This window comes from Podospora anserina, chromosome 1 (genome assembly GCF_000226545.1).
Source record: "Podospora anserina S mat+ genomic DNA chromosome 1, supercontig 1".
Taxonomy (NCBI): Eukaryota; Fungi; Ascomycota; class Sordariomycetes; order Sordariales; family Podosporaceae; genus Podospora; species Podospora anserina.
This window is the reverse complement of record NW_001914859.1, coordinates 180,313-198,095: the sequence shown is the minus strand read 5'-3', so window position 1 is coordinate 198,095 and position 17,783 is coordinate 180,313. Positions and strand designations below refer to the sequence as shown.

The following is a 17,783-nucleotide window of genomic DNA, read 5'->3' as shown; positions in this document are numbered from 1 at the left end:
GAGACATCTTGTTGTGCACTGTTTAGCTGCACCGAACCAATTGTCAGAAGTTACCTTCAACCCGTATTGTGACGAACCCCTGTACAGAACCTCTGAAAGGGATACTGGTTGAAGGCCACTTCTGACAATTGGTTCGGTGCAGCTAAACAGTGCACAACAAGATGTCTCGATGTAAACACAAGATGCCGTGAATACAAGCTTGAATTGCATACTGCGGAACTGTCTATTTACACTAGCCAGTTCCTCCGTATATATAGTCCTTGTGCCAAGCCGTGATCAGTCTCCCAAGGCCACTGATCACCTCGGCTCAGTCTGCTCAGTGCCCTGATCACACTGATCACCTCTGCTCAGTCTGCTCAGTGCCCTGATCACACTGATCACTCTGCTCAGTCTGCTCAGTGCCCTGATCACACTGATCACTCTGCCTTCACTGTGATTGGCTCCCCTATACGTTCTCCCGATTGGCCCCTTATTCCCGTGGCCCCACAACCGTCCTGTACCAGGGTTGTGACACGTATCCCTTTCAGAGGTTCTGTACAGGGGTTCGTCACAAATTGTCAGAAGTTACCTTCAACTAGTATCCCTTTCAGAGGTTCTGTACAGGGGTTCGTCACAATCGCGCACCGCAACTCTCTCCGACCTCGAGTCCGAACGTCCGCTAAGTGCGTGGTTTAAGATAAGGTTTCAGGCCACGTTGCACTACCGTTTCACCGTTGCAGAGCGCTAGCCTTGGTGCCCGGCCTCCCGGCACTTTGGATTGCTTAAAAGGAGCCGAGTTCCACTCCGGTTCTCAGACCTCAGTGGACACTGTTGATTTCAAGTCATTGTATTGCCTCTGAGGCCCTGTACTTCACAGGGCTCAGATACACTGTAAAGTCCACGAGCAAAAGCTGTATTTTAACAGTAAACAATACATAAGTATAGAAATATATAAATACTAAGCTTTTTAAAATTGTTTTTTAATAAAATATAAATAAAATGTTCATTTAAGCGACTTTGTAATACTATAATAATACTTACATTAATAATTAAATAGTTTTTAATTAATAGGAAATGTTATTTTTTATTAGCGTAAGTAAGTAGCTTAATATAAACCCGTTTCGAGCCCAGAAAAGTTATTATTATCCGAAAGTTTAAAAACCTGGGGTTTATCATTGCCCCCGATCTTCGTCTTTGGTCTTTTTACGAAACCCTTCCTGTCAAGAGCGCCATGAATCAGATCGTTGTGGAGCGGCACTCAGCAACCCTTGGTTTCCACAACGAGGAGAATTGCGGCAATGGACGCTGACCACCGCCATGTCTGCAAGTTCGACAGCCCCTCGGACCCAAAATACAAGATGCTGCGAAATGCTCTTCTCACAGCTGTCGATGCAATACGGTCATCTCGGCCCGAGACTCCGCCACCGCAGCCATCCTCCCTGTCTGGACCTATCCTGCAGCTGAGTAGTGCTCCATCTCTGTCCGATGCCACAGCAGCTGCACTCCTTCGCTCTTTTCTAGGAACTAGAGACTCCTTCGAGACCGACTTGGCAACTCTGCAAGTCCTCAAGCAGCCGGGGTCATGCCAATGGTTCACCAGTCGGCACCCTACACAGCCTGGAAGGCGCGCACTGCCCCAGGGATTCTTTGGCTCACGGGAAGACCGGGCGTAGGGAAGGCGATTCTTGCCTGTCATATCATTGAACAGCTCAAATCTCCCAATGCATTCTGCAGTTATTTCATTTCTCGACACGCAAAGACTGGCAACTCTACCTTGGGTGAATGTTTCCTATCCTTAGCCTATCAGATGGCGCTCCAGGACAACCTTGTTCGGGACGCTTTGCTCAAGCTCGCCCAGGACGATATGCCTTGGGACAAGACCGATGAAGCTGTGGTTTGGCGCCGCATCTTTACGGCTACCCTGTTCAAAATACCGTCGATGGCAAGCCACTTTTGGGTGATCGATGGTGTGGACGAATTTTCATGTTTTGGTTCTTTATTTTCCAACAAGTTTCTTGCCACTATACCCCACGATCTTCACCTTTTTGCTACCAGTCGACTTTTGGAAGACATTGAGCGTGGCTTGCTCTCTCTAGGACGGAAGAAGGCAACAATAGAGAAGCTATCGGATACGGACACTGTCGAGGACATGCACCTTTTTCTGGACACGCGACTAAAAGAGCTGGGTAGGCCAGACAACCCCCAAGACCGCGAGCGCATGTGTGAGAAGATACTTGCCAAATCCCGGGGCTCTTTTTTTTTGGACACGACTGGTCGTACAAGAGTTTGAGGATGTCTGGTGGGATGAGACCATGGAGGTTGTGTTGGAAGAGGTACCTGCCGACCTGTTCGCCTTCTATCGTCGAATGACGGAATCCATTACTTTCAAGAAACGAAAAGCTACCCTTGCAAAGTCCATCTTGACTTGGGTTACACTCTCATCCCGCCCACTCACTTTGCAGGAGCTACGATGTGCTGTCAAGCTGGATGTAGGGCAAACTCTGCAGAATGCATGAAAGCCATACCGGATCTCTGCGCACAGCTCGTATTCATTGACATTAATAGCACTGTGCAGATGACATACGAAACCGTACGAGTTCCTACTGACACCAAATGTCGACGAACAATTGCTTATCAACAAAGAACAAGGGCATATCCTGCTTGGTACATTGCTTCTCGAATATATCTCCACTAGTGTGCTCAAGTCCAGAGTTACGGAGAAGCAGTCAGCGATTGGGGGTTCGGTGGGACTCGGAAAGTTTGCAGCGACACCACAGCCATTGGACCCCTCTATGGTTAACTACGCATGCCGCTTCTTCTCCAATCATGTTTTCCTGTTCGCATCATCTGACGACTACCTCACGGACGCTCTCTGCGAGTTTCTACGGAGCAACACTGTCCTAGAATGGATCGAACATGTCTCAGCAGCCGGAAATCTGGCCGTGATCGCTCAGACAGCCACAAATTTACGGGAATATATTGGTAGAAGAACGAGAGACGGACTGTCTGCCAACCCTACTATTCAACTTGTGGATGTTGGGTGATTGACCTCATCCGTGTGGCCGCCAAGTTTCGCCCTCAGCTATTGACATGTCCCTCGTCAATATACTTGCTGGTTCCACCTATGTGCCCCTTTGGCTCATTCATTGATCTCCAAAAAATCAGGCCACCAGCGAGCTCCTAGAGGACTTACCGTACAAGGAGTACTACCTGGGACATGGGACGATTGTCTTACTCAAATAGACTTCCGCAGTGGTCCTGCGACAACAGTGGCTCATGGTGAGCGTTATTTCGCCGTTGGTCTGGCAACTGGTCAGTTATTGCTATACGATCCGGAGTCTCTTCACTGCCTTCGCTATTTGAGCCATCCTGAACGTGCCCGGAAATTGGCATTCAGCCTTGATGACGCCCTTTTGGCTTCTTGCGGCGCGAAACAGCTTGTGATTTGGGATCCCAAGTCGGGATCCATGAGACATGCAATTTCGATGATGTCACCACCGCTGGCCATGATATTTCTCGGTGTCGAAGAGATCGTATTGGCACACCAATCTAGTGTCCTCACAAAATGGTGTGTGACCGAGCGTCCTATCTCTCCAATGTGTGCTTACCGCTGACCTACCCTATCGCAGGAAGCTACAAACACAGGAGTTTGACACGATTTGCTGGAATCATCCGGACAACCGTAGTGACTACATACCAAACTCCTTTCCGCACACGATCATTCCGACACAAGCCCCATCTCAAGCACCATTTCTCGTTACCCCTGACGAGGTATTTGTCGCTGTCGGCTATCGTTCACATCCAGTTCTCATCCTAAGCATCTTCGAGTTCCGTCTGGTTGGTATTTGCGCCACCAAATTCGACAGCAAGGGAGTCAATGACCTCATCTTCAACCCTGACCCGGAATTTCGTACCCTAGTGGCAGCCTTTGAGGGCGGTAGTCTCTGTGTCTTTGACTACCTAACGCAAGAACTGCATCTCCGCCGGCCTCAGGTCCATGCCCAAAGTCTCGCCTGCTCTCCAGATGGAAGAAGCCTCGGGGCGGGGACCAATCAGGGTGCTGTCGAAATTTTCGAATTCGAGCGTGATCACCATGGCGCTATCACAACTCTAGTACCCATCTACCGCACAAATCACCCATTAGACCAGGCTGTCCGTGGTCTCTGCTTCAGTTCAGATGGGGTACGCTTTGTTGACATTCGTGGCAAGAAAGGCCGCGTGTGGGCTCCGGCTTCTTTGGTCAGAAAGAGTATGAATGACTTGATGAGCTCGACTGGGAGCTTGGACGCAGAGGCTGCCCAAACGTTTGGCTCACAAGCATCCAGGACGATGTTGCTTCACCCTCCTGACCATCCAGAAATAACGAGTTCAATCGTGGCATCCTCTGACGGGAGCCTCATCATTGTTGTCAAAAGAGATGGGAGTGTAGTGGCATTATCAACAGCAGGGGCGAGAGAAATCGGTGTCCTCTACAGACATGGAATTGGGTCAGCGATTGGCGAAATTGTACTGAGCGCATCCCAACAGATGATTGCGTCTGTCGACGATTCGGCGCGTATTCTAGTTGTCAGGTTTGAAGCGCCACTGACTCTGTCTTCGGCTCACACACAGCTTCAGCAGGGCAATATTCTTCTAGACCGACGCTATCAAGAAGCTGTTACGCAAATGTTTTTCAGCTCCGCCGCCGATACGTTACTAGTTGCCGGTCGTACTTCTGCTCAACTGCGGAGTTAACGACTGGGTTGGTCTATTTTCCTGGTCGTCAAACTGTCGAGGCCACTGTGGGACTTGCAGTTGGTGACATCGCCGCCACTGACGGCCCAATCTCTCCTGGGCTGAGCGGGAAAGTGTCTGATGCACAAGATTTAACACACCGCGCCGTCTTCCCACACCCGAATACTGCCTGGTTCGTGCTCCTATATGGCGACGTTGTTCGTATTTACTCCTGGTCAAACTTTTCAGAACTCACGCCTGTTCATGTTAAAAGAATTGAGAGACCATACGAAGCCCCCGCACCCAAAACCGGAGTGGATGCTCCCTTGCAGAGTCGCCATGTCAGAATCAAGGCATCTTACCACGTGGCAAAAGACTGTGTTGTGGAATTTATTGAGCCCTATTCGACCACCCGGCCGCAGCTTCACTTGTGGTCCGCCTCCTCGCTCGACCCATTTTCCACCGAGGATACTATCAGACCAGCAGACGAAACGAATTTGTACACGGTCAGACACAATGTCCACTCAGTTCTGGGTCTTGTTGGTGCGTCGACTTTGCTGTTTCTGGACACCAACCTGTGGGTGTGCAGTGTCAGCCTGCAATCAATGATGATAAACACGCACTTGTCGACCGGTCGTGGATCACAAGCCAGGGGCTTTGCCAATAGAAACTACCAAGGCACGTCCAGAACTCAGGCTCTCGGCTCTGGCACAGCGAGTGCATCGCCCTCGTCATCAACAATTCATGCAAGCACACCCATGACTCATGCACGAAGGCATTGCTTTGCTCTGAGTGAGTGGAGGACCGCAGCTGGGGAAGTTCGTGCCACAACAATCGTGCTGGGGCATACACAGGCCTGGGGGCGAATGGCAAATGGGAGTTCAACTGGCAGTCGGGAAGTTGGGATAGCGTTTGTGAATGGGCATCGGGTAGTTGTTATGAACGGTGGATTGGGATTCTCTGAGGGTGTTGCAGTGACGACATCGACGACCGTGAAAATCGCAGGCCAGGATATATGGACCGTCACTAGTGGAAGTATGCATCGTCAAGCTTCTCACTGGTAGTTATCTGTCTGGTTTTGGTGATATCATTCGGCTGAGCCACTTTTGTTTTCTTTTACACTCTGCAGCGATGTCAGATAGCCAGTATTATGCAATATGTTTGCCTTTTAATGTCCTATTATGCCTTTCCACAACACCACGATTGCGAGTCATCTTTGTCCAGACCACCTATTCTCATGTTCATCGATCATGGGCTTCAAAGTTCCATGTCAACACCATCCCAGCTGCAGCCACAATCTTGGACACGTCAGCTAATGAAACATTGTTGGCCGTGGTACCACACCGTTTTCTCGACCGAAAACCATGTGTTGCTGCAAGACCATTGATAGCAAGACGCCTTACCCAGCAGCCTGACCACTTTGCACACCGAGGGGTAGCCGGACCGCGTCATCAGTTCGCTTCATCCAGTTGACTCAGCCCCCCAATCCTCTTCTCATTCCGGCGCCCATGATCACCAGTGTAGGAGATACCTGTAATCTGGACGTGGTGATGCGCGAATGGCGGTTCTCAAATGCTGACCGAGAGGCGATGTCCATCTTGGCCAAGAGCTGTCCAAAAAGGGCAACCCACCGAGGTTGGGGTTGCTGGTAGGCGCGGGGTTAGCCAGATGGCGAGGCGCAGCAGCTTTCAGCAACGCTCAGCTTCAAACCTTAAAGCCGACTTCCCCCGCTGCGGTTCCTTTGTCAAGATGGTTATTGTGTTAGACCAGAAGTTCTCTACCTGATATTTACAGCAACACCCTTTTCTGCTTACACCAAGTCAACATCGGCATCCACAGAGTTTCAGCAAGAATCCACAGTTCCCCGCATCGAGAACACACTGCTGAACGCCAAGCTACCCAAGCTTTTCCAAGTGTACGCCACCCGCCCATCATCCCGTGATGTCCAAAAGATCGTCTATTTTTGGGCGTCTTGGGCTGCGGGGAAGACCAAACGGCGATGATGCCCCGCCGCCAGCATACGATGGCCTTTCAACATCATCCACCTCACCGCAGCCTCAACTGCAACAGGGACAGACGCCGGCTACAGAGGAAGAAGCTGACCTCACAGCTGCCTTTGAGTCACTCAATATATCCGATGCTGGCTCACAGCCTACCGCCGACACCTGCCTCGCCCATCTGAAGCTCTTGCTTGCCATTCAGACCCTGAAAGAAGATGTGGGATACACCGATGGGCTGTTTGGCCTGTGGGACTCCCTTGCAGGACCCATCATTGTCGACGAAGAAAAGCGACGGTTAGCTGGTGCCGAACATGATAAGACTTTGGCAACCTTGAGCAGGATCAGAGAGAAGCGGTGGGCGCTTTTTGTGGCTAGGGCATCGGACCGATATGAGGCTTGGTGGAAAGGGATTCCTGGTCAAAGAATCCTGAGCGAGCGTGATATGAGCGAGCCTGAAAGGGATCAGAATGCATATTCCAACTTCCCCACCGACCCAAATCTCAAGTTTGGGTGGACGGAAAACATTTTGCCGCCTTTGGGTGAGTTGATGACGGTCCAAAGGGGACAGGAACGGGGCTAACAGTGGCGGCAGATGTACTGATGGTATGGCATACCCACATGCTCAACCCTCGTGCTTTTCTCGAGGACGCCATGCTCGTTGGTCTGCGATCATTCTGGTCCAATGGCATGCCATGGGCACTCGTCGACCGAGTCATTGATCCCGAGACCTTTTCATACCGCGTGTCGGATCAATGCAAAGCCAACTGGACCAAGCAGACGGGGCACGCGTGGGATGTCGCCGATGACTCCCCCAGGAAGACACTGCTTTGCCCTCGATGCAACACTTCTCTTGAGGTTCTCTGGACAGCTTGTGGCCGACCTGAGAACCACCGCCCGAACGCAAACACTGAGATTGATCTCATTGGCGAAGGCTATGGCGATGGAAACCTCAACTCCGACTGTCCTCAATGTGGCATTACCATCAGAAAGGAATTATTATCCGTAGCGAGATTCGTCAAGGACGTCACGACACTCATGGGACACTCCAACAAGCCCATGCATGGCACTATCCTCGACACCCGCTCTGGGATCCCCGAGCTTCCGGATCAGACATCTGTCGCGCTCAAACTCCGCGTCCCACGAACGTTCCCTAACGCCATGCTCAAGTCCGGCTGCGACTCCATCCGCACCGATATCATGACACTCCTCCACAAGCCACTCATCCCGGACCCAACGATGGAGGACGTGCGCAGGAAGATTGAATATGTGCTGTCCAGGCCGTCAAACGTCAAAGAGATCAGTGGCTTCAAGGCGGGCTCGGCATCAAAACACGCCCTGAGACCGGGCTCTCGGACGGCAATCCGCAAGATGATGAACACATACTGGCAGAATTTCTCGCCTTTCGGGCTTGATCTCTCTGGAGCGGTGATGAGGCAGGGTATTTTTGTGGAAAAGATGGTCAAGCTTGACTGGTTGCACAGTCCGTCCGCCCGTCAGACGATGGAGAGGTTGATTGTGAAATACAACCGGTTCCTTGCCATCATGGCGGAGAACCCTGACAATGTGGTGGTGCCAACGCTGGATGTGGATTTGGCGTGGCATACTCATCAGTTGAGTCCGGGCATGTACTACCAACACACGGTGTCGCTGACGGGGAAATTTGTCGATCACGATGACAAGATTGAGGAGGGAGTTTTGAGCGCGCAGTTTGAGTGGACGAGTCAAAAGTATCAGGAGAAGTATGGGGAGGTGTACAGTGAGTGTACTTGCTGGTATTGCGAAGGTTTGTTTCCCGTGCTGTGTTGCATCTGAGATGAAAGCTGACTGACATGAACATCAAAGCCATTCGATCTTCCCACGTTTCTGGCTTGTCACGCGCCCTGGGGGTGTCAAAACAGGAGAGAATGGCAGACAACTTCCACTCATCTGGCCGGGCGGCGCTTTGTCCACCGGACAAGTCGGCGCACATTTCTGCTCATAATGCTGTCATGCCGACTGAGGACTATAGACAGACAGTCCGTAAACGGTTGGTGGCTGTGCACCAAAAGCGATTGGATGCCGCTTATGCCAAGGCAAAGGCGAGAGCGGAGAAGAAGGGGAGAAAGATACCGCCTAGGGAAGCGTATGTGTACGATCATTGGGGTCACCCTGTCACGCAGACTGGCCCGTATGGACATCCGATGTGGTGGACAGCCGGTATGTATTTTGCTTGGGCTCCGGGTGCCATGATGGCTGGGGGTTGCGGTGGTGGCGGAGGGGATTGGGGGGGATGTGCTGCTCCTGGTGTTGGTGATGGTGGGTTTACGGGGAACTGTGGAGGAAATGGGGGGTGTGATGGGGGGGTGGGAGGCGGTAGTGGCGCATGTGGGGGAGTTGGTTGTGGAGGGGGCGGTTGCGGTGGAGGTGGTGGTGATGGTGGTGGTGGTGGTGGGGGGGGTGGTTGCCGGGGAGGGGGAGGGGGGTGCGGAGGCGGGGGCGGATCATGATTGCTGTGTTTGATGCTTTGTTGATAGCGTTGGCTTCCTCTTCTCTTTGTGGTTTGCGTTTTTGTCCTTTTAGCTTGTTACATTCATCACATCTAAGCTCTTCCCCGCCTGCTCCCTTTTTGTGCCAATGCCTTGGAGCATGTTCATCACTGTCTTTCTCCCATTGGCAACACTGAAATCAAGGTCCCTTCAAGGGAGGCAGCGAACCATCCTCTCGGGTTGACCCAACAGAGTGGTACCGGCGCACGCTCCCGCAGCCGCTAACCACCTAGTGCCAACCGTGCCGTCTGGATACACCCAAGCGATTGGACAGCACATATTCAACAGGGTGTGTCGTGCATTGGTGGCATGCTGATGGCGTTCTTGGGCCATTTTTTACCACCCTCCTGCTCAAGGATAGGCAAAATGCGGCGCGAAAGGGGGGTAATTGGGGGTGAAGATGCCTTTCTAGGCACTCTTTTGGCGGTGTGCGAACCGCAGGATGTGGTCCGCATCATGGCAACTTGAACCCAACTGTTTGGGTCATGCTGTGCCTCATCGGCTTGTTCCCACGATCCAGCCTGTCGGGTCCTGTGGGTTTTGTTACCCAGAGACTTTGGCTTCATGGAGGCCGAGAGCCCAAGATGATGGAAAAGGGAGAAGCCCTTTTCTGTGATGTCTGATACACCCTGCCATGTCGTGGAAGGCTAGGTAGGTGCCTATTCGCCGGCCACACTCCCGGCCTAAAGGCTTCTCGGCGCTGAGAGGCCCCGGGGGTTCCACGCAACGTTCCGGCCCTTTCCCGGACAGGGTAGCTGATGACCGGGGGTTAAGCCTTGAGCGTTGCCTACAAGATTTCCCATTCCTCCCCCTGTCCCTCGTCTTCTCTTCTCCTCAACCACGCTTCCCTCAGACGAAGATTTGGTGATCTTCGTCTTCGACCTCATTGTTCATCAAACAATCCAATTCTCTCGACTCCTTCCTTAATTCTTCAAAGCAATACCAACCACAAATGGCCTCGTCAGAGAAAACCCCGGCGCCAGATAATGGCCGCACCAAGAACAAGTCGTCGAATTGCGTCTCCTCCTCCACCGCCTCCCAAAAGCCCGGGAGTGTCTTTTCCGCCAGCCCCAGTCAGAAGTCAGCATATCACGGCCACTTGTTGTTTATGTATCTCTTACTTACTCTTGTTAGATCTTTGGACCACGCTTCCCTCTCCCCTCCCGCCGCACCCCCTGCGCCGACATACCCGCTGGCCAACCAGCAACAGGCTGGTGATACCCTCAGTCCCGAGAGAAGAGAGGAGATTCGGTTCTTGACCTCCTTCGCCGGAGGAGCCACCGGTTCGGCTGGTTCCTCCCGCCGCCCTGAAGCCGTGGAGTTGTCGTCGTCTTCCTCCTGGGACGACTCGACTCCCACTGCTGGTGGTGACGATGACGGCGAGAAGTTTGTGGAGCTTGAGGCCGACACGATCAGGCAGAAAGTGTACGTATTCTATTTTGCAACGATCAGAGAGAGATATACTGACAGATACGGACGTGATAGGGCGTTGAGCAAGATGAGGCGAGATCGGGAGAATCCCAGAGCTCCCAAGCCGGCGAGGAAGAGAGTGAGGGATGACGAGAGCACCCGGGCTCAGGCCGGGTCGTCGAAGAGGACCTCGGAGATGGGGTCTCCTGGGAAGAAGAGGGAGTTGGAGATGGATGCGCCTGAGGAAGAGTAAGAGGGTTGCCGATTGCGTAACATTTGTACCACTAGACGAGTGAGACACCCTTTGGGGGTGCACCCCTGAGAGGGTATAGGGGTAGGCGCCCCGAAAATGACTTTTCTCATGACTTTGTCCATGACTTTTCCCATGACTTTTCCCATGAGACTCTCCACGTTTTCCCCATTGACATACAATTCTTGGAGTAATCAGTGTCATTGGTCTGCATTTTATCCTATACATACTACCACACAAACCTATGACCGGAAATTGCCGTCATATAATCCATCATACTTCATTGAACGGATTCTTCTTCCTGCGGCTGCATACCTTATGCCCTGAGTTCCATCTCCAGGCCTCGCCTCATCTTACTTCTCAGATCACTGTTAATATCGTGTCTTTGGAGCTGTTTATGTGTCATTGGTATAACCGGCCAGTTCATTCCAACACAGATTGGAACATTAACAACCATGAGTTTATATAGGACTTTGTACGAGACAATATGCTATAGCATGCAAGTTATAATTTTTAATGTAAAAGTCAACTGGGAAGGTGACGGGGATATCACAATCAATGGTAGTTAACTTGGTAATAAGAGGCTTAACATACTTAGAGTACCTATAACATAGACTTTTGTGCAATTTTGGAGATGAAGTATGCTCAACACAACATCATCTGAGCCTTTCATCTTGGTTTCGTTTGTAAACGCTGCTGAACCACACAGCAACATGAGCAAACGAACTGCAAATCGTGGACAAGCCGTCGCAAACCGCGAACACGCCCGCAAAAATCGCGAGCATGCCGGCACACATCGCGCATAGGCCATTGTGAGATCGTGAACAGGCATATCTGTGGCGTGAGTAAACGCTGTTAAGTTCATCTAAGCTTGCAAAAAGCAGGACGAACAGACGAGTGATATTTCATATCTAACCAGGAAAACATCAATCACTAACGCATGTTACTTATATAGCCGTTTCAACAGAACATCCTCAAGGATGTTAGATTACAGGTATATGCAGAATGGAGACTTTGTGATCCCGGGCTAAGTTGCTAAGAAAATGTCCCGTTTATTTGCATTTCAGGTTCTTTCCAAAGCAGTTAATTACAAGACGGTAAAGAGAATTTGGCTCTCTATGGTATTATAAAGGACTAAGTACCTAACTTCCATCAGTGCTCATGTTTTACATGCTGAAATAGTCCGTATCTTTTAGCTCTTTCTTAGCTTTGCCTTGATCACAGGGTTTACGAGATATTTGTTTTGTCTAAAGAGGTAGATTGTTTTAATCAACGACTTCGGTCAATATAAACACTCGTCTAGGTATTTTCAAAACTGATCCCCAAAGCGCCATGTACACAGTCAAATCTCGCACCCTGCAGTTCGCTGACGTGCAAAGAGTTTGCAAGAGTAAGCCTTTCCCACACCCTTCTGACATCTTCTTTAACAAAAGGATTTGTCACTAAAGCCCTACCCTGGAAACAGCGGATTTCATGTCCACAAAGCTATAATTAAGGGTTGATAGTTCCTGGTGTAATTAGAGGAATATAGCTTTTTTTATTCACTAGTTTGTTAGCTCTTTTGCCCGGATGGTGGTGGTATGTTTGCTTTGTCTGGAAAACTGGAACTTGCTAACGTGCATGATAAGCGAGCGACGCAGACAAGCGAGCGACGCACTCTCCACCACCTTACTATAACTATCCTCAATTACTAGACCACAACATTAAGAACCAACTACAATTACGTCAGAAACAGCTGAATCAGACCCTTCTGCAGCCTCCTGGCAAGTGCGGGCATTATGGCCAGGCTTGCCGCACACACTACAGCACTGAACCTTCGTACGAGCCCCCCTGGCACTACCGCCATCCGGCTATATTTCTTCCACTGCCTCCTCACCCACGGCCTTCTGGTCCAGTAGATCCTATGCATCTTGCACAGTAAGTGATCCTCCGAGCCGTACGCGTGTTTTTTTAGCTCTCCGGCGCTTACTTAATGCCTCATTGGCCTTGCGGAGCGAAGCGTTCTCTGACTAAAGGAGGGCCACCTGGTGCATCACAGCCATCGTACCCTTAGTAAGCTAGTCTATAGTAACCAACATCGAAGTCGGGGAGCTATTTTGATAGTTAGTAATGCGAATCTTAATAAGCGTTGACTATGAGTTGGCTTCTCGGGAGTTTTATAGTGTCTGGAATACCCAAGGTAGTGCCGTGCCCGGCCTTGAGGATGGGGGTGTAGGCGTACGAAGCTTTATATCTAGCTTAGAAAGTACCCTCTCTGGATCGTATGGTACAAGGCCAGCACCCGCAAAGCTACCCTGTATATTCTTCTCCGTTATAAAGGCGAAAAAGGCCTCGCGGAAGGCACATAGAAACTCAAGCTTACTTATGTGGTTAATATACATACGCATTAAGCCCTCGATCTGGCGGCCGTACGCCTGTTTTAGCGGCCCAAAGCAGCCAATATCGAGTGGCTGAAGGAAGTGGGAGGAGTGTAGAGGCATGTAGAGCGTAATAATATTATTCTGTTAGTAGTGGCGCTCGAATTTAGTTAAGTGGTGGCTTTCGTGGCCATCGAGGATCAACAACCGGTATTTGCCCTTCGTACGGGACGCTATATAATGGTCGAAGTGCTTAATCCAATCTAGGCCTACCGGATTAGTAGTCCAACTATTATCGGTAGTTGCGATACGCTAGGTAAATGGTAAATTATACTCGGTATACCAGTTGGCAAGGTGGTACTGTGCGGCTAAGATAATAAAGGGCGGGATAGCCCAGCCGAGGGCATTGACTCCCTAGATTACCGTTGCCCACTCGCGGTTACTAGGCTAGGCCAGTTTTACTTTGCTAAGGCCGTCTGAGGTTATAACTACCATACCTGCGAAGATAATACCTATCATAAACCCAGTCTCGTCGAAGTTATAGATATCGTTATCTACAATACCGTACTTAGCCTTAGTATTCCGTACGAGCGTAAACCACTCGGCAATAACCTTCGGATCCTCGCACTTAGCCCTCTAGTAGTCGTATTTACGCGTAAAACGCGTACGGAGCTGTGGCTGGCGTTTAACGAAGTTATATGCCCAGCGTTTGCCAACAGGAGGCGCGTCGCGTACGCGTAGCAGTTGGTTGGCCATATCTTCCACACCACTTAATCTAGGTGGGAATGCGCGTGCAGATAGCTCAAGGACGTACTAAACTATCGTCTTCTCCTCCAGATCCGTTAAATTACGTGAGTTGGCCGGAATATCGCGTCGCATTGGTCGGCCATTACGCCTATGGCGGAGGGTTGCTTCTGGGACGTTATATAACTTGGCTGCAGTGCGGATACTAAGATCCTCCTTATTTTGAATAGCTTCGAGGGCAAGAAGAAGTCTCGCTTCTTTTGAAGGGCCGTCCATGGTTGTTGGTGGTGAATTGTAGTAGAAGATATTGAAGAGACGCGTTGTGGTGGAGAGTGCGTCGCTCGCTTATCTGCGTCGCTCGCTTATCATGCACGTTATGACTTAATTCTTGAAGATACTTTTATATACCTAGGTGGCCTTCTTTCAATTCAAGCTTGGGGTATGCTTCAGTGGTCGCTAGGTAGTCAGTTTGTTATTTCACACCATGCGGCTGGCGTGGCGGAAAATGGGAACTTGAAGGCTTAGGCCATGACTCGACTAAAAACGTCCCAGTGGGGAGTTTAGGTATCTTGAGCAACAACAGCTCTTGTTTCAGTTCTTCAGCAAACACCAGTACTGGGATGCACAGCTTTAACCCTAACCCGGACAGCAAGTTTGCCGTGATGGAAGGGATAGTTCAATTGTAAATGGTAATGGTGGTTTGTATAGAAAGTTGTCTCTGTCAAATAGCGGGCTAATGGAGAGCTGTGCATCGTGCAATAAGCTGGCAGTGCCAAGAACTGACATGATAAGGGGGTTGGTTGGACTTCATGAGATCTGATAAACGCATAGCACAGGATCCGATAGATACATGACCGGAGCGGGTTTAGATTCGTCCGACCAACAACCTGCCAGGTTTGTTCATATGTGAAGGGTGCCCTGTCTTCGCACCACATGGATCATCGTGACAGGCCAGCCCAAACCTTCCCAACTACTCCCAACTACAACCCCACAACAAGTAGATGCGGGTCTTGGCAGCGTTGCAGTCATACCAACGTCGCCTAAGTCTTTCAGCAAAGGCAATGGTCAACATCCTGGAGTACAATATTGGGGTGGCTGCAGAGGATCTGAACAGATATTGTTCTGGAGGGTTTCATCCCATTCACCTCCACGACAAACTCCACGATGGCCGTTATGAAATTGTGCACAAGCTTGGTTTTGGTGCCTTCTCCACTGTATGGCTTGCACGGGACAACCAGTATGTAAAAGGCCTCGCAGTCGCCTCTAGCGATTGGAAACTTGACTTCCCTCGGCTGCTGACTGAAGTATCAGGGAGCAGCGGAATGTAACCGTTAAGGTCGTCACCGCCGACAAATCAGACGAAACCAGCCGCGAGCTGAGTGTTCTGCAGGCTCTCAAGGAGCGAGGCGACGTCAACCATCCTGGGCACAACCATGTCTCCCACCTTGTCGAGTCATTCCATATCCAGGGACCCAATGGGCGGCACCTTTGCGCCGTTCAGGACCTGTTGGGACCTACGACATCATCTGTGACGGATCGATGCCCAAACTACCGGCTGGAAGGGAATCTTGCCCGGTCCATCTCTAGACAGCTCCTTCTGGCCGTTGACTATTTACACTCGGCCGGCGTGGCACACGGAGGTGAGTGATCATTACTCATGGTCTTCGAGCTTGTCAAAAATCTAACCTGTTCCAGACATCCACATGGGCAATGTTCTATTCCGTCTCCCCGAACTGGAAGTGGCATCCCCGGAGGTCATCATCAAAGACCTAGGCCCTCCGCAGACAGGGAAGATCGCCAGGAAAGATGGAGGACCTCTTGAACCGGGTATGCCAGAATATCTTGTGGAACCGGCCGAGTTTAACCCGAAGATATACCCTCACCTGCGTGAGGTCAGACTAATCGATTTTGGCGAATGTGGGTTGTCGCCTCGTTTTCTACCCTCTATGCACTGGAGCTGATACAAAAAATGTAGCTTTTTTCCTTTCCAACCCCCCTAGCGAAATATCTACACCAATGTCCCTACACCCCCCGGAGCTTGTCTTTCAACGTGGTCTGAGTAGGGCGGTGGATATCTGGAATCTTGGTTCCACGGTGAGTAAAGATGATCATAAAATTTTGTCTGTTGATGCTGACTTTGCTGACAATACAAGACTTACGAGCTCATCACCGGTCGAACGCCTTTCGAGGCGGATTTCGATGATAAGGACTTGATCCCGCAGTTTCAAAAAGTCATTGGCGGTCTCCCTGAACAGTGGATTCAAGATGCACTTGCCAGCGGTGTTTTGAAAGAACCTCCCAATTGTCCGTGAAACCTTCTTTCTGGCGTCGATAAGTTCGAGCAACTGCTTGCATCTCCCTCACTAACACGTTTCCAGATTCAACAGCAGAGTATTTCCTGTCTCTGGAAGAAGAGATCCGGAGGTCCTACAACGATGAATACGAAAGGGACACACTTCAATTTGGCGAGGCAGAGCTAGAAACACTTGGTTGCTATCTTCGGAAACTCTTGGTGGTTGACCCTGATCACAGGGCTACGACCTCTGAACTCCTGAACGATCCCTGGGTTTCACAAAAAGAGTCCAAGTCACAAGCCACATAAGCTGCCGTCGACGGAGGCTGATGTGTGCTCCAAGGAAGTTGGGAAGGACGACACGGCTCCTTTGGTGCCCTGTTATTGTGGTAGCATCAATAAGAAGGATAATCATTTACCGGTATCATGAGTAAAAATTCCAAGACCGTAAGCCGACAGGGCGCACCAACATGCCACCATCATGCAAGCTCTGCTGGCTAAAGAAACGCCTAGCGACGCCAAGTCTCTCTGGGGGCCCAATGGGTATGTGGTTAGCGGGCACTTATGCAGTATCATCACCAAGTTCTATGCTGTGCCACCCCGAGTGGGGTTGAACCTGAGTGCATGTGTCGGTAGGTAAGGCTGGCTTGTTTAGTGATAGGCGCCCATGACATATAGAAACACGACGATTGGCAACCGTCTGAGACAACTCCATAGGAAAGAATGATGGCTTTTGATTCTGGTTTCAGACCTAGGCTGTTGAACAAAGAATGTTGGCCCTGCCAATGACACGTCAGACCCCAACAACATGCGGCCAGGAGGCGGTTCCGAAGGCTGAAAGAGTATAGATATGGAGCTCTTCTGGCACTTACATCAATCAGACCATTAGCTCTTCACTACTTCTCACCTCACACTCCAGAGATCGAATAGTTGTTGGCTTGATACGAAGTAAACAAGGTCTATATCCCTTTCCTTTTACGCGACGACCATGGCTCCAACCGTTACTTGGCGTGCGGGCACCGCCCCCCGCAATCCAGCACAAGCCAATGGCATCCTCGCCGCCTGTCAAACAGCAGCTCAAGATGCTGAATTTGCAGGTTTTCTCACAATGGAGATCTGGTTGGTAAGATAGCCATCACTGGAACGGACAGACGACTGACACCTGTGGGCCATGATGACAGGACCGGACGGCATACGAGCCGCAGTGACCGAGCCAACCATGCCACGACCCGACTCAAGACCGTGATCCAGACGGCCAACGGGCAACACCAGGTCGCCCACATCTACCTAGACGCGAACTACACCTACACCGGCCATGCTCTTTACCCCAACGTCAAGAACGACTGAGTCTATCAAGCCAGGTGGTGTCCTTTTACAGATGTCTGGCCCCGTTCGTTGGCGCATTTGTTACAAGTTTAATTCTCAACGGGTCCGAATTGTGCGGTAAGGTTGACCAAGCTCAACAGGGGGAAAACGAAGGCGGTCCAGGGCGGTGGCTTTTGTTGACCAAGA

The 17,783-nt window shown here is 50.7% G+C and overlaps 4 protein-coding genes across 4 annotated transcripts; all 4 read left to right on the top strand.

Annotated features, from left to right (window-relative positions):
- Window positions 1–1,277: 1,277 nt before the first annotated feature.
- PODANS_1_400 (uncharacterized protein) lies at window positions 1,278–5,756 on the top strand (the record flags this gene model as incomplete). Its single annotated transcript, XM_001912199.1, has 8 exons — window positions 1,278–1,578; window positions 1,653–2,119; window positions 2,175–2,451; window positions 2,499–2,569; window positions 2,685–2,961; window positions 3,145–3,547; window positions 3,609–4,550; window positions 4,616–5,756. 8 exons carry the CDS (start codon window positions 1,278–1,280, stop codon window positions 5,754–5,756), a joined length of 3,879 nt encoding a protein of 1,292 aa, XP_001912234.1.
- An 823-nt stretch (window positions 5,757–6,579) lies between these two features.
- Window positions 6,580–9,178, top strand: PODANS_1_410 (uncharacterized protein; the record flags this gene model as incomplete). Its single annotated transcript, XM_001912198.1, has 3 exons — window positions 6,580–7,231; window positions 7,285–8,475; window positions 8,535–9,178. Coding segments are annotated over 3 exons (2,487 nt in total), but the record flags the coding sequence as incomplete, so codon positions are not given.
- A 5,861-nt stretch (window positions 9,179–15,039) lies between these two features.
- On the top strand, window positions 15,040–16,580 carry PODANS_1_420 (uncharacterized protein; the record flags this gene model as incomplete). Its single annotated transcript, XM_001912197.1, has 6 exons — window positions 15,040–15,215; window positions 15,290–15,618; window positions 15,674–15,895; window positions 15,954–16,072; window positions 16,132–16,282; window positions 16,357–16,580. 6 exons carry the CDS (start codon window positions 15,040–15,042, stop codon window positions 16,578–16,580), a joined length of 1,221 nt encoding a protein of 406 aa, XP_001912232.1.
- Window positions 16,581–17,259: 679 nt separating this feature from the next.
- PODANS_1_430 (uncharacterized protein) lies at window positions 17,260–17,618 on the top strand (the record flags this gene model as incomplete). Its single annotated transcript, XM_001912196.1, has 2 exons — window positions 17,260–17,390; window positions 17,453–17,618. 2 exons carry the CDS (start codon window positions 17,260–17,262, stop codon window positions 17,616–17,618), a joined length of 297 nt encoding a protein of 98 aa, XP_001912231.1.
- Window positions 17,619–17,783: the final 165 nt, after the last annotated feature.